At 40.5% G+C, this 18,091-nt stretch overlaps 1 protein-coding gene across 1 annotated transcript in view; it reads right to left on the reverse strand.

The window, feature by feature from the left end:
- Positions 1–223: 223 nt before the first annotated feature.
- Positions 224–18,091, reverse strand: part of TGFBRAP1 (transforming growth factor beta receptor associated protein 1) — a 42,748-nt gene continuing 24,880 nt past the window's right edge. The window contains exons 5-12 of the mRNA XM_019529575.1: positions 16,982–17,064; positions 13,310–13,651; positions 10,407–10,464; positions 9,718–9,861; positions 7,924–8,070; positions 5,522–5,681; positions 3,776–4,209; positions 224–2,590 (exon numbers count right to left, since the gene is read on the reverse strand). Of these exons, the coding sequence (XP_019385120.1) occupies positions 2,399–2,590; positions 3,776–4,209; positions 5,522–5,681; positions 7,924–8,070; positions 9,718–9,861; positions 10,407–10,464; positions 13,310–13,651; positions 16,982–17,064 (1,560 nt within the window). The 3' untranslated portion in view covers positions 224–2,398. The remainder of the gene's footprint in view (positions 2,591–3,775; positions 4,210–5,521; positions 5,682–7,923; positions 8,071–9,717; positions 9,862–10,406; positions 10,465–13,309; positions 13,652–16,981; positions 17,065–18,091) is intronic.

Consider the following 18,091-nt stretch of genomic DNA (forward strand, 5'->3'; position numbering starts at 1 on the left):
GCCAGACACTGAGTGACCCCACAGTTAAGGTCTTCCATAAATGGGCACAAATATGCCTTAGTCTGTTGTCAGAGGACCCACTGCTCCACTTCATGACACAGAGCAAAGCACTAAGAGCTACCTTGGTGTCTGAACAGTAGAGTCTTTTGAATTTATTTTTTAAGTCATAGCCAGCTTCCTTTTAATAAGGAGGTACCTTAATGAAAAAACAAAAAGGTCAGCATAGTGTATAAACTTTGTATTTGTTTACACTGCTGGGAAACAGCCATAAATAGTGTTTCATACAAATCGCATGCTATCATTCACATCAACGAACACCCAGTCAAATCATTGTAAAAGATAATATTGCCACTTTGACATGTCAGTACCATGATTTTTTTTTTTTTTTTTTTTTTTACACATTCTCCATTTCATCCTCAATTATTTTGTATATCAAACATGATGGATTTGATACAATTCAAGAAGTGTAGTTACAGAATGAGTACAAAAAATTAAGGGACCAACATTAAACCAGATGTAAAGCAGAGCCAATACAGGATCAGGCAAAAAATAAAAAAAATAAAATGGAGCTGCTGGGAAGTAGTATCTGAAGACTTCATGTAAGAATTCTTGAAATTGACACAAAAGAAGAAGAAATGCTTAAATCCTTTTATTTTTGTGATGATATCACAGACTGAATTAGTTTAGCCTACATGCTTCAGGAACAATCCAATCCAGCAGAAGCACTACAGAAAACCCTTACAGAGGTATGCAGGCTAAGAATCCAAGCCAGAAAACTAACTGCTACATTTTCTGATCTTGATCAGGAAGAAGCTTAAGACAGACCCAAAGAACTTTTGCTTGAAGATAAAAAGAAGTTGTATCATCCCCCAGTGGAGCCCAACAACTGAAAAACATTTTTTTAAAAAGACAGGAAGGTTGAGAATTTATCCTTCTGCACCCAGTCTATGATCAGATTTCAGACATTATAAAAGTCTATACAGTTTGAGATTTTTGTATATACAAAATGTTGTGCAGAAGTAGTATTTGTGCTGAAAATCTCACTCTGATTCTGAATCAACCTAGTCATACCAACACTTTCAGCCTGTATTGTTCAAGATTCTGTCATATTACAGTTTTGTGTAATTAAGGGCAATATTTTTGGTTTCTTTGGCTTAAAGTTTTAGAAATATATTTATATCTAATCATCTTGTGTAAAAGTTGCCTCTTCCAAACTCTCAAGCTGCTTATAAAGTCATTAAGTTTTGACTAGTATTTATGGGGTCAGTAAATGAGTTATTTTGTAAGTGTCAGAGAACACTTATTTATAAGCCCATTCACTCAGTGACACCAAATCTATTAGCACCTTAATGTGCTATTATTGACTTCTTCACAATCTCTCCACTTTTTTCCATGATCTATAATCTTGTTCACATAAATACATTCACACACACTGAATCTTACTCAGTGTGCCAATGAAGTCTCTGCCATCTAAGGTTATGTTGCAGCTGACATAACGTAACCTCATATCATTGGATTATTTGGTTATATGTTTATCCTCCAAATAAAATTCACTGATTTATTAAACTGTGTGTACAGTATTGTTGTATATTAATAAATAATTCTAGTATTAAAGTTATTAAAACCTCTTCCCCCACAAAGTGACTACAGTCTGACCAAACTATATCCGACCGTTTCATTTCTATTCTTTTCAAACACAGTTATATATGATAGAAGCTATCAGTTTCCACTGAGTTTATTACATTAAATGCAACAAAAGTAGAAACTAACAGGACGGTGCTTAAAATCCGTTTGATGAGAGCTGTACAACAGAGAAAGGGGATAGACAAAAGTGCATCAAAAGCCAACAATTTTGTAGAGCATAGAACAGGTTCATAATCCAGTGTTGTGGAACAGGAGTTCAGCTCTGATGAGGACATAATGCAGCCTGTAAAACAGATATGCATTTTCTTGGGGTTAAGCTGTGTCATGTCAGTCTCTTCAGGTAGCATTTCAGAGACAGATGTTCCAACTCCTGGGTCAAAGAGCCCCCTTCACATCAGATTTATGAACGTTACATTCAGTGCAAATTTAAGTCTCTTTAAGAATGAAGCATCTCCCCCTCCCCGCTCCCATATTCATCCTTATTATGAAGAAAAGGCTCATTTAAGTGTGTTTATTACTATACAGAGCGGAACCCTTCTTGCACATCTCCATTTCTGCTAGCTAATTTTCTTTGCTGTCTACATTCATAGAATCAGCAGTTTGGTGGCCATATTTCACATTTATTGAAGTCTTCCCATTAGCCCTACAGCAATTTGTTCATTTGAATTATACCTAAAGTAGCTGCACTTTGTTCTTTATTCAGCAGGTTTTCCACAGACTAAGTAATGGAAACTAATGAAACCTGAAACATTTTTCAAGTCTGACTGCTGGGGCTGGAAAAACGATGGGTCATGTTAGCGTTTACAAGTCTGTTGTTTGCAGCACAGTGGGTGTGAACCATACCACCGTTTGGGTATCTCACAAAGGCAGGCTCACAGAAAGGACTTTGGCACACCTGGCAGAGCTTCTTGTCAGAGAGAATAATAGATCTTCCTTTTAGTTTAGCCTACAAAACAAGGGAAACAAACATGAATCCAGTGTCACTGCAACAGGAAGGGGAAGTGGCACTCTGCTACAAAAGGACAGCCATCATACCCATTACAAAACCTGTTTATATTTACATTATTTCAACTGTTAAGTACACAGATCTAGCTCCTTGCTTAGGATTACAAGACCCAGCTACCTAGTGTTTTTAACTTGAACTAGTTTCCATATTTACATCCAATTGCTACAACTTTTCCCTCCTAAATAAAATGTTTATTTGGTCTAACACCGTCATCTTTAAATGTTGTAGCGGCAATCGTCCAGGAATTGTGAGGGGCAAGGATTTTTTGGGGGGTGATCTTTTATTTATTTATTTAAATCAGACATGCTGTATGGCTGGGATAAAGTTTTCTGCATCACCATGTCTTGTATTCAAAATCTTTTCCAACTTTATTTTAGTTGATCCAGTAAGAGATCACTCCCCCCACCCCCAAATCCCTGAATCTTTTTTAAAGATAACACTTTGTATATATTCCATGCAACTTCTGGAAATGTATATACACTTTTTCAAGTACATACCAGCTGCATGCTCAAGAAAAACAGGTTAGCCCATGGATTCTTACCTGAGGCAGATACCAAATGTTGAGTTTGTCAGCTTCCTTAATTAAATAGGACTTATGGGCCTATTTGAAGATATAAGTAATGTAGCCTGGGATTATGCATGGACGCTTTCTTAGTAAACACAGTGCTTAGAGAAGTAAATCCAGTGGGATTGAGTAGAGAGCTGTACAGGCAAATGCAATACAAAACTTCTCCATCCAACTGTCAAATACATCTCAGTCCTGATCACAGCAAAATTCTCATTACGTGAACCTCAGTTTTTGACTAGCAAGCTTCACCCAAGCCTCCACAAAATTCCACTGATTTTCATTTGTAACAAACAATATACCTAAGCTATTACTCAACACTGGACTGCTGCCACCTCCTTTTAAAAGGGAAAATGGCAGAGGGCTTTTGCTACGGTATGTTCACAATTTAAACACTGCATAAAAAGATCAAACATTTGAGAAAGGAAGAGCCACACGGAGGAAGAGATATTAGGAAATATAAAGAAAGGATTTTTCCTTTAGGAGCAAAAATACACAACTTTTGTAGGTAAAGGACAACTACGTGTTCCAGTTTAATCAAAGAAAACAACTACACCCACCTTCTCGTGTTTATAGATGAAGTTTTCAGCCTCTGCCAAGCCAAGTGCAATCTGGGTCATTCTTTTTGTGTGGATGCTTTGCCTCATTGCTCCAGTCAGGAATGGAGAGAGGAGCTGCAGCGACCAATTGTCAGGCACAAGCTGCAAGACTTGAGCTGCATCAAATTCAGCTGCGTGATTATTCAAGAGATCTACTGCAGCCACAACTAGCTCACAGTCTGAAGGGCCTGGATTCAGATACACTGAGAGCAGCATATGGAAAAGCCTCTGCCTGTAGGCTAGATTTTTACTCTCAGAGCTCCACATGCAGTAGTCTTCAGCAGCAGGAAAGTCCTTTAATTCATGGACCAGGATATGCAAAGCTTTGTCATGTTCCTCCAGTTTTCCATATAAAATTGCGTTTTCCATGTGAAGATCTGTGCCCTTAATTTTTTCTGTCAAAGAAAAATCAATTTAAGATGCTGCTCAGTTCAACGGAGAATCTAGATAGTAAAGTCTTTAATGTCTGCTCTACGTACACACTGATAAGGGCAGGGGATTTTAGTTACTAACAAACCGTGTTTCTCCTCAAAATGGATAATTTTCCAAAGACTTTCTGAAGATGCATCACCTTTCCATGCCCCACAAACTATTCTCTTCTTATCCCCAAGACCTTTCACCATAGCATTAACTAACTGCTCCAAGAACTGAATGATAACTGTTTTGGTTAATTATTATTGCTTGGCTTCACATGAAACTCTCTCCATTAGATAGGATGTGAATTATTTGTAACATTAATACGGCTAAAGAAAGAAAAAAAAAAAATCAGCCTGATATTTGGCATGAAAGCCCAAGAACATTACCAGAAGTGCTCTCACTAAACAGACATTAAAATGCCAAAGGAACAGAATTAACCAGGTAAAACTGGGCAACAGATCTGCAAGTTCTGGGGGGGAAATACTAGATTACCTCAAGTTAGCCAAACTCCATTGTATCCAACATCATTTCTGGTTCTTACAGATGGAAAAACTCATACACTGCAAGTAGAGCAGCAAGGTCCCATTAAAAAAAACACTTTTTTTTGGTTTTAACTAATCAGATGTTTTCTTTTCTTCTGTAGTACATGTTCAATAAGATGCTAAGCAGAGATCAAATACTGTGTTTAACACATGAGCAAGACACCTAAAATCTGGCCTCTGTTTGCTATAGAATGGGTACATTATAAATAAGGGTAGGGTAAAGGTCACCTTCTTGAGACCAGCAGGCCTTGGAGCTTTTCCTTCTTAATATCAGTTTGTAGGTGCACCAATAAAGATTTTTCTGCCAGATACCGATGGCCGATTCTTAACCAGCCACATCAGCCGATACCACTCTGATAGCCAATATGAACTCCCACAACTTGCAACATCAGGCTGGTAAGTTGTTTGGTCTTTTTTGGGTGTGGGGCACAGATCGAGGGCCCCCCCCCAGTGATGGAGGAAGTGGGGCAGGCACTGCCCAGCTGGGGTGAGGTGGGGTGCGGGATGGAGCAGTGGGCAGCTTGTCTGGAATACAAAGGGGCTGGTGAGGGGGCACCAGCTCCCTACCACTGCACACACCCCTGGGGAGGCATGGGGGGCATGTGCCCCCCTGCAGTTTTCTGCACGGGGTGGAGGTGGGCTGCCAGCTCTGCCGCCACACCCCGGTAAGCTCCACCAATCCTTTGCTTCCGCAGAAGCTGACAAAAGACAAAACGCATTTGATATATAATATAGAAAACAAGCTTACCCAAAATAAAATGAACCCGGTAGAGGTCAGATTTCTGAAGGAGACTGCGTAGTTTAGTCTGCACTCCATTCAGTTCTGCACAACTGTCTGTAGCCACAGATTTTAGTCGAAGTGTTTCATCCAAATACAGCACAGCTAAATGAGTATGGTACTTCTCCTTCTGCAGGGAAAAAGGAGGAAATTCAACACGTCTAACTCCAAGACTCCAGCATACCACTCTCCAGCTCACCAAGTAGTCTTTATTGAGTATTTCAGTAATTTAAATGCCAGATGGAAAGTATATTGAAGCATGCTGTAAACAGTGATCAAATAAGTCAGATACTTAAGGTATGCACTCTAGAAGACTGGTAAAGTCCTGAAGCCTTTTGTCCCTTTAAAGTCAATGCCTTATCAAATTCTATATGCTGTCTGACATGCAGATGGCTCATGCTTCAAAGTACTCTTGGTTTCAGTGATACTGTGCAGCCATAAGCACTACAGGTCAGTTGTGTAATATATGAAAGAACTCCCTTTCATCAACTCTGCTTTTGCTGCCTTCCAGTTTGACTGGACTACTCCCTTGCTTTTGGCCTATACATAAAAATGAGCTCTCAGCTGACCTCTCTGATACCAGAAGTTTAACATATTTCTATTGAATCCTCTTATACCTGCCTTCATTGTCAAGTGAACAGTTTTATCCTGTTTTTGTCACAAGCACATAAAAGATGCCTTAAGACCGTAAGTCCATCTGGCCCAGTATTCTGCATCTCTCAGTGGCAGAGAAGACACTAATGGGAACAGTATTTATGCGGAGCTGATCCAGATTGATCTGTCCTATGCTCCTCTTGCCTTAGATTCCAGCATTGACGCATACAAAGTTCTACCTTGGAGGTTGCAGTTTTACCATCATATTTAATAAACACTGATGGACCTATCCTACCTGAATTTGTCTAAACAAATTTGTGAAGCTGTTAAATTGTGGGAATGAGTTTCCCATTCATGTTTGTTCTATGGACCTTCCTGTTTCTCATATACTAGAGATAAAGGTGACAATACACTAAAGATTTGTAGAACAGCATGACTTGTAGCATTATAAAGGAATATCCCATCCCACTATACTTAGCAAAACTTAAGTCTGATCTTTCTGGATTACAGCCACTGATATTTTCTTTGACACATCCACAATAACTTCAGGTTATAAATCAATTACAGCTATTTAAGAAAGTCTGGAGAAATTCAAATTCTCTCTTCTAATGTGCAAATTGTTGCATCATTCTACTGAATTTATACTAATGGCAACTATTTGCCTAGAAAAATTCAAGGGAAATCAAAAGAGTACAAGTTCCAGTGTGCTCATTTATGTAGTCAAGCTGTCACTAATCCTAGTAATTTCGGCGATGGAGAAAAGAGAAATCATGAACCTCAAGCGCCTGCTCTGATAATGCATGTTGTTATTGCTTGAATGCATGCATGACAGGGAAAGAAGTGCTGTCAAGTCATAACTCGGGTTCTCTCAATACCTTTTCTTTCCTCCATTATCTGGCTCAAGACATTTCCACTCTGACTCAGGGAAACATCTCTTAGCTACCTCCAAAATTTTGTTTCACTTAAAACTCTACTATTATGTACTGATATACAGCTTCTGTGTTTTCTAACCATTTGCTGATCAATGGTAGGTAAACAGCTCTTGTGTAAAGTTTCTAATGTGTTTTCAGATTCTACAGATGAAGGTTGCTCAATTACTTAAATAGCTCATTCCCATGACTTATCACATAAGGCTAAAAAAGAACAAAACTGCTTCCAAACTGAACTATTAATACCAAAGGGCAACAAAATTACCATTCAACTCTTGCTTTTTATGAGCTGGCATATGGGAGGATTATTTTAGCTCTGTAATTCTTATGGCTGCAAGTCCACTGCTGGAAGCTACATCTTCCTGTAGCCAACTCAAGAGTGTTTTTAGTGTCATGACTACTCCGATAAAAGCCACCAGAAGCTGTTGACTAATTCCCACTTGTGAAGTTGCCCCAGATGGAATTAGATGTACAACAGTTTAGGAAATTACCTTTGTTACAAAGTATTGCTGCCTACCTATTTTGTTGCTAGCAATTTTGTTTAACCTTCTTAGACATCTGCTGCACAATGCACAAGGGCATCATTAGCAGGTTTAGCCCTCCATAACATGTTCCCAGCTGAAAATCTCAAAGTACTTTCTCCTACAGGCATATCACTAATCAGGAAGACAAATATTTTTACTCAGGTATGGAAACTACCCGAGTACTTAAATGATCTGCTTAATATCATACAAATTATCAGCACTTTGGACAAATTACCAGCAATCTGGAACTCAAACCAAGAAGGACTTCGGACTCTCCTTGTGAGGTTCTGACACAAGGTGTCCTTGACTTTTCTGAAAGACTTACCTCTATTTTGCTGTCAAGCACTAGATGCTCTAGATATTTAACGAGTGACTTAGGGTATTTGTTAAGGCATCTGATGACATCATCTGGATTAAAGGTGTTCTTCTGCTGTTCTTCCAAAGGCCTTTTGGTAAAAATCTGTACTCCAACCTGAAACAAGATTTGTTGCATTTTGGGACTTAGACTGCAACTTTAGAAGGTGCTAGACATTTGGGATGCCTGTACACAAGCACGGAGGCTTATAAAGATACAAACCTTTTGTGATAGAAACTATTTCAAAAAATCATTTTATAATATAAACACTTACATAAAGAAAAACAAAGGATTATTCTTGTATTTATTTTTCTGCTGGAGTGATTAATGGATCAGAATGTTTTCAGCCCTAAACCTTTGCCTTTTGATGCACACAATTAAGAGGCCTTAACAAATGACTAAAAACAAGATTACAAATCAGAGCATGAAACACTAGGTTTCAGATATGACACAGTAACAGTTAAAGTCTGTGCAAGCAGCATTCAGCAATTGTTCAGTCTGCATGCCAAGCAGCCTGTGCAATAACCAGGTCTTAGTTTAAATGTTACCAGCAACTAATGAGACTGCTAATATTCTACTTGGCACAGAAAACAGCTTATTCATTTATAGCACCAAGTGGTCAGTTAACACAAAAATAATTGGAAGCAAATACACAAATAGGTATAAAAATAATGCACTTGGGATCAGGAGGCAGTATGACAGAAGAAACTCATACTAATTCCTGAAGCGGCACTGTCACTGTCCTGAATGACAGCTATTTGCTTCACCTCCTCATGCACAAGGTATATACGTAACTGCAGTCCTTTAAAAGAAAGGAACACAAAGCACTCAACTGTTAACATGCTGAGGTGACTAAGTTTCAGTTTATGAGAGAAGAGTCCTAATTAACATGAGGCAAAACTACCATATTTTCTTTGTACAGGAAACCCTCACTATTCATGAACCTGCTATTTGTGAATTTGAATATTTGCCATTGCCCTGCCAATGGGGTGGGTTGGGGCAAGCACCACCATGGCTCCCTCTGGCGCTGCACCGAGCCCCTTCCTCTGCGTAAGCAGGGATGGAGCACTGTACGGGGTAGAGGAGAGCAGAGCTGGAGAGAGTGGAGTGGAGAGCAGAGCCAGGCGGGCAGAGCACAGCCATGGTCGGTCCCCAGGGGCTGTGGGGGAGCCCCATGCTTCCAGCCTCTCGCCAGGGGGAAGCAGTGGGGAGCTGTGGGATCTGACAGGGAGCCCCATCAGTATTTGCAGATTTTGCCATTTGTGGGGATCTCCAGAACGGATCTCCTGCAAATGGCAAGGGTCTCCTGTACACCACATACCCTCAAATACCAGCATCTTAAATTTTGGAAAGATGAAATGAAGGGAGAGAATTTTTCTAGAACTTAACCTGTCATAGCACAGGCTCACCAAAGCTGAATGCATGCAAAAGGGCTGTGGCTGTGACCAGGCTGTGGAGCTGCAATGAGAGGACGAGTGACACTGAGGAGTGGACTTTGTCCATTCTGCATGCAGCCAGAAAGGAAGCACAGTCCCTGGAGCCATTTGAGCATCCCTGTGCCTCCATTCTAATGCAGGAATTGAGTGTTGTTGCTTAAAGACACACAGCCAATTCCCTTTCAGCATACAGGAATAAGTTTTTCATGGACTTGTGCAATACCAACAGATAGTTTAAAACCACCCAACTACCAGTAGTTTTTAGTTAAATTATTTTGATTGCTATCCAGCAACCTTGCCCCATTTTATGCGAGAGTGAACCACAAACCTCTTCATTTTTCAGTAGCACCCATTCAGCATACTTCCACACTAGTTCTTGGTCTGAGCAGAAAGTAAGGAAGTCGACTATATACTCATAGAGGTCTGAACGTGTAGGGTCTTGAACATCTCCATTCACTATTTTCACCCATAACTGAAACAAGATAATAAATTATGATTAAAGTATGCTCCAATATTTACCACCTTTATCTATGGTGGGTGATTTATCTGACCTGAGGACTGGTCCCCCAACATCTCCGGGTTAGAGCTTAACACCTGAAACACAGAGGTTTAATATTCTTTTAAGGTGCTAAACCACCCTTCCCCCCATTATTCATAATAAATGCAACCCTTTTTAATTCTAGTTAAGATTACATAGGTCAAACACGAAGGCCAAACATTAATGGAATGTTAAGTTTCTATTATTCCTAGAAGTAACTGGGGTATAAACATTTGTAATTGCTATACCCATGAACCTAGGGGGTTCTGATGACAGCCACCTAAAAAAAAAGAAAATCGCTTAAAGGTTTCATACTTTTAATACTGTAACAAGTTCCAGGAATTAAGGCTTCACAGAAGCTTATTTTCCTGTCTGCATGTCAATTTTCCAGGTATATGACACTATAAATTATAAGTAGAGGCTGAGATTTGTTACATGTTAGGGTGGGTTATGGATGAATTAAAAAAATGTATTCTAACCTGAAGTGCTGCAGCATCCTGGCTATTGTAGTGATATAGGAGTCCTAAGGCAAAATATCTGCATTGCAAAAAGAAAGAAGTTTATAACATGTAAGTTCCTAGATCCTCTTCATCAGTTTCATTACTACTCAAACAGCACACAAGAGAACGATTTATTACTGTCCTCACATGAGTCAGAAGGCAGAACAGGGTGGCATCATATAGACTAACTTGTTCAGAGAGGCATGACCATTTGTAGGTGGTGGCCTGTTTCATCAGATATTACAAATGCCATTCACATTCGTAGCGTCTGAGGAACTAGGCTGTCACTTACAAATGTCCATGTTGCCCTGCCCTGCTTTCTGCCTAACTTTAGGTGAACATGGATAACTACCTCTCTCTATTCATATACAAGGCTTTCCTCCTTTTTCCCCCCCCCCCCAACAGTTTCAATTCACTAAAAATTATTGTTCTGCTATTGAACTACTTGATATTTGGCTTGAAGCATCTGTAAACCTCTACCTTTAAAACATATTTGTGCACTGTAGGATAAAAGATCAAGACACAGTAAAATCAATCTTGACCATTCCCAGAATTATATGATCTATGACATGACCAGGGATTTGGGGTTTTTTTTTTTTTTAAACAGGAGAAAACCAATTTTCAGATTTAAAAAGTTAACCCAAAATCCACTTTTTTCATGATTAAAATAAAAATGCCAGTTGTATGTGTATACACACACACACACACAGCATTTCATTTTAATCACAGAAAAAGTGGATTTTGGGTTATTTTTTAAATCTGAAAATTGGAGGGGGGCCGGGGTTTAATCAGGGAAAACCAGGATCCCTGGACATGACCTTGCAACTGTTTCCAATGTAGTGCCTCTAATTGATTAATTTAAAAGACTGCACATATTTATGAAGTCTGTCATAGTCTTAAACAGTGCTGAACACTTGAAACAGTAAAAAAGGTCTTTAATCCAACAAATCAGAAACTAAGGCTTCATATCTAAATTGTCATACATCCTAATTTTTATTATATTGGTTATTTAAGATAACGGATGAAATCCAAGAGTAGGGAGAAGTGTGCAGAGACACTGGCAGTCTAGTTGGCAGCCAGCATCAAGTGGAGAGCCCCAGGGGTTGGTCCTGGGGCTGGTTTTGTTCAATGTCTTCATCAACGACCTGGAAGATGAAAAAGTGCACCCTCATAAAGCTTGCAGATGATACCAAACTGAGGGTAGTAATAGATATGCTGGAGGGTAGGGCTAACACTCAGAGTGACCTACGCAGATTGGAGCACTGGGCCCAAAGTAATCTCACAAAGGTTCAACAAGAACAACTGCAAAGTCCTGCACTGAGGACAGAACAATCCCATGTACCAGTACAGGTTGGGGGCTGACTGGCTGGCCAGCAACTCTGCAGAAAAGGACCTGAGGGTTACAGTGGACAATAAGCTGAATATGACCCAAGAGTATGCCCTTGTTGCCAAGAAGGCTAATGGCATCCTGGGCTGCATTGGTAGGTGTGTTGACAGCAGGTCAAGGGAAATGATTATTTCCCTCCATTCAGCATTGGTGAGGCCACATCTGGAGTACTGTGTTCAGTTTTGGGCCCCCACTACACAAAGGATGTAGACAAGTTGGAGAGAGTCCAGCAGAGGGCAACAAAATCGGTTCAGGGGCTGGGGGACATGACTTCTGAGGAGAGGCTGAGGGAACTAGGCTTATTTAGTCTAGAGAAGAGATGACAGAGGGGAGTTGACAGCAGCCTTCAACTACCCGAAGGGTGGTTCCAAAGAGGATGGAGCTAGACTTCTCAGTGGCAGATGACAGAACAAGGAGCAACTGTTTCAAGTTGCAGCAAGGGAAGTTTAGGTTAGATATTAGGAAGAGTTCTCACTAGGAGTGTAATAAAACACTGGAACAGGTTACCCAGAGAGGTGGTGGAAGCTCCATTCTTGGCAGTTTTCAAAACCCGGCTAGACAAAAGTTTGGCTAGGATGATATAGTTGGGGATGGTCCTGCTTAGAGCAGAGGGCGGGACTAAATGACTTCCTGAGGTCCCTTCCAACCTTAACTTTCTATGATTCTATGATTGCTTAGACTTCACATCTGTGAATATGTCTTGGCTTTGGTACCAACTAGCACTTAGCACCCAGGTCTCTACCTTATTCTTTTCTAGGTTCTCCCTTGGTAAATTCCAAAATGAAGTCCCTTTATTTCCTTTCCTCACTTCAGTGGAAGCATATTGACCTATAGTAAAATTCAGAAGTCGTGGCTTGCCAGAGAATAAACTATTAGTTTTAGAATTAATAAACTGTTTAATGCTAGAGTCAGTAAATGAAGATACCATTTATAACAAATCAAATTAATTTTAAGGCTTCTTTTCTCCCAGTCCAAGACATTAACAAAAAAAAGAAATATCTTGTTACCACTGCTCCCACTCAACTGTCAAGCTGGGTCTCAGATGCAGACAATACCAGCCAACTAATCTATCCAGTACCAAAAGAAGTCGCATTAAAAGTTTCAACAAAATTTTACGTGAGATCAAAGATCTTTTAATTCAGGAAAGAGATAAGGATTTTGCACACGCACATCTTTAACCTCAAGGGGTCATCAATTTCTTTTCACCAAACTTTAGATTCAATCCCATTTGTGTGAAGGGAATGTTCCGTCGCCGGCATGTGGGCTCCCTACACACAGCTCTGCCAATGGCCCTCAAGATTGCCCTTCATTCTCAACCTGCCCTTCTAGTCCAGCTCAAGCCAATTGCCAAATCATGCTGAACTGCCTTTTGTGAGTACGTGCAAGCCATCAACTTGCTGCTCCTTGAGAATGGTCAGCGCATGAACTCAATCAATTATTTATTTCTCCTCCTCCTCTCACTCCAAATGTTAAGATATCAAGCAAAAAACCTCACTTTTTGTGTTTCTCCAGCCAAACTGCACTGTCTGTTAGAAGACAAAAGTTCTCTGAAACCAACAGGTCCAGAAGGCTTTCATGGTTAGCCTCTGCATATAGTTTCAGTAAAGCTGTGTCAATGTCTTCCTTGTAGCCATTTGCAACTTCAGTACTCCGGACTTCATTCAAGTAACTCATGAGGAACTGTTTGCACTTGGTCATCTTCTCTTGGTCCCCTTGAGTGAGCTGGTTTAGATCAGCATACTCATGAAGAGGGGGATGAGACCGTATGAATGAAGAGGAAGTAGGCAACAGGAAGGGGTAGAGAGAGATCAGCTCCCGGACATCAAGCTGGCCGCTTCTGCAATTACAGTGTCAAACTAAATGAAGCAAAAAAGAAAGAAAAAGTATACATAGGCACAAAAAAATAACATTGAGGTAGTGCACACACACGTTTGAGAGGCAGACACCACTGAAGGTGTCAAGAGTTAAAAAGTAATAACTAACTTTACTACAGTGACTAACTTTAGTACAGTTTTTCACTCAGATCAAGCATAGGGAATGAATACTCCAGGAGAATTAAAAACATCTGCCATTCCATCTACATTCTTTAGAGCAGCGTTTCTCAACCAGTGGGTCGCAACCCAAAAGTGAATTGCAAGAATATTTGAAAGGGTTGAGAGGAGGTCCCCACAAAAACCCATGAAACCACACCTTGCTATGCTGGCAGTGGGCTCATGTCCATCTGTGCAGGCAGATGCACGCAGCCAGCATACAGTAAGGCCAGTCCCAGCTAATTATGGGGAGCAGCGAGGGGATGGATGTCCAGGGGACTCTCTGGAGGGCAGGGGGAGTGGTGCATGTGTGTGTGCACATGCACACACACACACACAAACAAACATCCCAGCACTAGGGATGGTGCTCTGGTGTAGGGCTGTGCCAGGGAAGGGAGAGCAGGGAGAGAAGACACCTGGCCCTTCAGGGGAGGGAAGCAGGCAGGGGTGATCCTTTGCAGGAGGGAGCTGTATGCCCGGGCTGGTGGCATAGGGCCAGAATGCATACATGCAGCGGCCTGGACTTGCTACTCATGCTCTGGCCCAAATACAACGGGGGCAGCTGCAGTCCCCCTCCGGCAGGACTAGCGGGGCAGGGGACTGAGGATTGGGAGCAAGGGACACCAGCAGGGCCATGGTGGTGTGGGTCAGGACAAGCCACTGATCTTGGCAAATGGGTCCCAGTATGAAAAAGGCTGAAAACCACTGTGTCACACTAACTCTGGGGTTGGTATCAAGGTGATCAGCTTTTTGCTTCTGAGGGGAGTCTGGACCCAGCTTAAGTAAGTTAATATCTCACAACTATTCAAGTGGTTTGTGTGAAATTAGTTGGCAGCTCCAGACCAGTCTGCAGGGGTGTGGAGAGTATACAATTTATATCAACTGTTGGTCTTTCCGTTGATGGCAAGTATTGTTATATTACCAGAGCTGAGACATACTAAGACGACTAGCGCAAACTATTCAAGAGATAAAAGGTGACATTTCCAGTACTATGTTGGTACATTTCAACAGCACTAAAATTAGCTTTTTTTTTCCCCCTTAAAAAAAAAATAGTAAGCTAATCAGGAACTCTACATCACAGTTCTGATTATGGCTCAAAAGTGGCCATCAGTATATGTATAGATAGCTTTTAAGTGACCACTATGCAATACATGAAGGACAGAGCTTTGAAGAATAGCAAGAACTCATGTGAACAGGCTAGCAATGCTTAATAAATGTTAGCAACACTAATAGAAACCATTTCTCTTTTAGGAAGACTGTCATCCCCAGCTGAAGTTATTCCTCAAGGATACAGTTACAATCAGAACAAGAGAACAAGTTGTTGCATACCCTGAGATCTAGGAGGTCTAGAATATCTGCCTTACTGAGATCTAGGTATTAAAGCTATAACTTAAGTTTAGAAGAGTAGACAGTCCTCTATTCAAAACAATTGTAGAAAAAAAAAAAAACAAAAACCTTTGAAGCTCCAACTATGGGATATTAGTGTTTCATCTACACTGACAGGATGCTTAGAATCAGCAGGTGTTCAGACTCTCCTGGTCAGGACAGAATTCAGTATATACCATTAAAATTACACTGATTTCAATAACCAGAGATGCTGCTTAAGCCTCTTTAAGTGTGTTAACTGATGAGGCATGAACAACTAAACAGGCTGTTCCCACATTAATTCTCCTTAAATAGTTACTCAGTGCTTGCCCTCAGCCACAGCCCAGCTGTTAGTACATAATTAAGGCTGGTTATATTAAGTAACGTATACCTCAAGTACCTTACTTCTAATGGGAGCCCTGAAGCTCCCAGTTTCAGGGCTGTTATTAGATAGCAGCATACAAGATGGGCTAGAAGAATTAACCATCCAGTCCACATTTTGGACAATTTTCTGATTGCCAAATTACTGTACTGACAGCTTCTGGAGTTTCAGGAACACAAGGGCCTGCTAAGTCTCCTCCTAAATTATTATTAGTAGCTCCATTTTGCTGCATCTTACCTTTGCCCTGCTACACTGCTCCAGCTGGCTCACTGCCTCCCAAAAGGTCTTCTAATATAAGGAATTTCCCTGTATGTAGCACAGAGCTGATGTAGCTACTACACTATCCTTTTTTTCATCTGGCCACACAACTTCCACAGAAAAAAAGCCAAAAAATGCTGAAACTATGAAAGGGAAAAAGTGTAAAATCTAAAACTTTTGTCATCTGAGTTAGACTTCCCCTCCTCTCTGAAGGATTAAACTCTCTGATCTAGGATCTGAAGAGGACATAGAATTAATGTTTTCTTGTAGTATCATTCCCCACCCCATCCCTCTTTGTGTCTACCATTTTGATTTGGACAAAGAAGAAGTAATCGGTATGGGCTATGCTGAAACACCGAAGTACCTCTGGAACTCCAGAGAGACAGGAGCCCACAACGTCACAGAACTGTGACAGAAGCTAGACCAGAAACATAAGAAGCATTTTTACCACAGTTTTGGGGGCAGTGAGCACTTCATCATATATTTTCAAAATCAGAAATAAACATAAATAAAAAGAAGAGCATCTGTAAAGTCTGTAATGACAGAAAGCGGGATTTGTGGAAAAAGTCTAATAGGGTAAGTGTTGAAAATTGCCTCTATGAACAGCTTTATAGGTAAATTTGGTAGATGTTTAACAGCAATACAATCTACAGCTTATTCTACCTTAAAAAATGAAACTAATTGCCCATTGGAGTACTGGAGTCCTGGCACATTAGTACAGTCTTTTCCACCCCCCTGCCTTTGTAAAGCCTCATCTACCTAGCAACTAAGATGTTTTACATGGACTTTGGGCTAGATTTTGCAGTATCAATACACTCCAAGAGAAACCTGGTTCTTTCCAAATAGAAAGCCAATGGATTTACATAAGGACACAGTGTGATCAAGTTACAGGAACAGGTCAATAGTCTTTCGGGTTAAACAGATTGTAGTTTAAAACTAACAAACAAACAAAAACATTATATTACTCTTTGCCCAAAGCTGATCCATAAGTTATAAGGAGCAGAAATCATAATCATTTCTACTGTAGCAATCTTACACTTCTACCACAAATGTTACAGCCACTCAATGCCTTACAAAACAAGCATGTAACTTCCTTGCTTAAAGAACACGTGTTGTTCATCGTACTATTTACCTGAAGAGTTCTTTTGCTTCAAGGAACTGAAGCTGTGCAAACTGTATAAAACCCGCCTGCTGCAGGATTCTTTTGTACATTACCTGAAAAGAGTGGGGAAAGTGTTTGTTAGTGTAACTGAGTCAGTTATGTTAAAAGTCATGTACATAACTTAGAACAATAACCACTGACCAAGTATTCAATGCATAATTTAGAATCAGGGTTCCAAACTACTGTACATGATAAAAACCTCAGACTTTCAGGTTTGTAACTGCATTCACGCAGTAACAAAGACTATTTTGAAAGTATTACACAATTAGTTTCTTTCATAAGGTTCTGAATCCCTCAGCTTAGAATGCAAAAACACAAACTTAAATCAACAAAATAAAAAGTGTACATTTTTTAAAATTTAAAATGTTGACTGAGCCATTTAACAACAGCTTCTACCTCATCCCAAGACTTGAGAATATTATATAACACCCCCTCCCCCCCAAAAAAATCCCACCACAGGTAAGTGAAAATAAATAGCTAGGAAATACCAGATCTTGCGATGCCATAAAATTCATTTTCCAAAAAAGAAGTTACAAAACTCTTAACATTTCTGTTAAGATTATATGAAGGACAGATTTTGCAAAAAATGAAATACCATTCAAGCCAGCACTATCCAGCTTCCACACAGCTGAGGGCCACAAAATCACATGGCAAGCATGCTGCAGGGATGGAGCCCCACTCCCTGAGCAGTCAGTGGCACTCTACCCCACATAGCCTCTCTTGCCCCACTTTAGGCCACCAACTAGATAGCTGCTATTTACATTAAAACTGTCAAAACATTTAGCTTCAAACTAAAGCTATCCAACATAATGGTTAGTAAAAAATGTGAAGACATGCAAGATTGCTTCAGCAAGCTAAGGAGAATAGTCAGTGCTTCCCTGAGGTCCCGGAGGGGAGGGGAGCCAGATGTCCAAGAAGAGTGTCTCCTTAAGGAGACAATCCTCCAAGCCCAAAGGGAGGTAATCCCAACACAGATCAAAGGGAGCAGGAGGGCGCAAAAGCCCACAGGACTCACCAGAAGCATCCACGAATGTCTCCTAGCTAAAAGGGACACCCAATGGAAGGAAGGGGCCATCACCA

Source organism: Crocodylus porosus, unplaced genomic scaffold, assembly GCF_001723895.1.
Source record: "Crocodylus porosus isolate Cpor-Errol unplaced genomic scaffold, CroPor_comp1, whole genome shotgun sequence".
Lineage (NCBI taxonomy): Eukaryota > Metazoa > Chordata > Crocodylia > Crocodylidae > Crocodylus > Crocodylus porosus.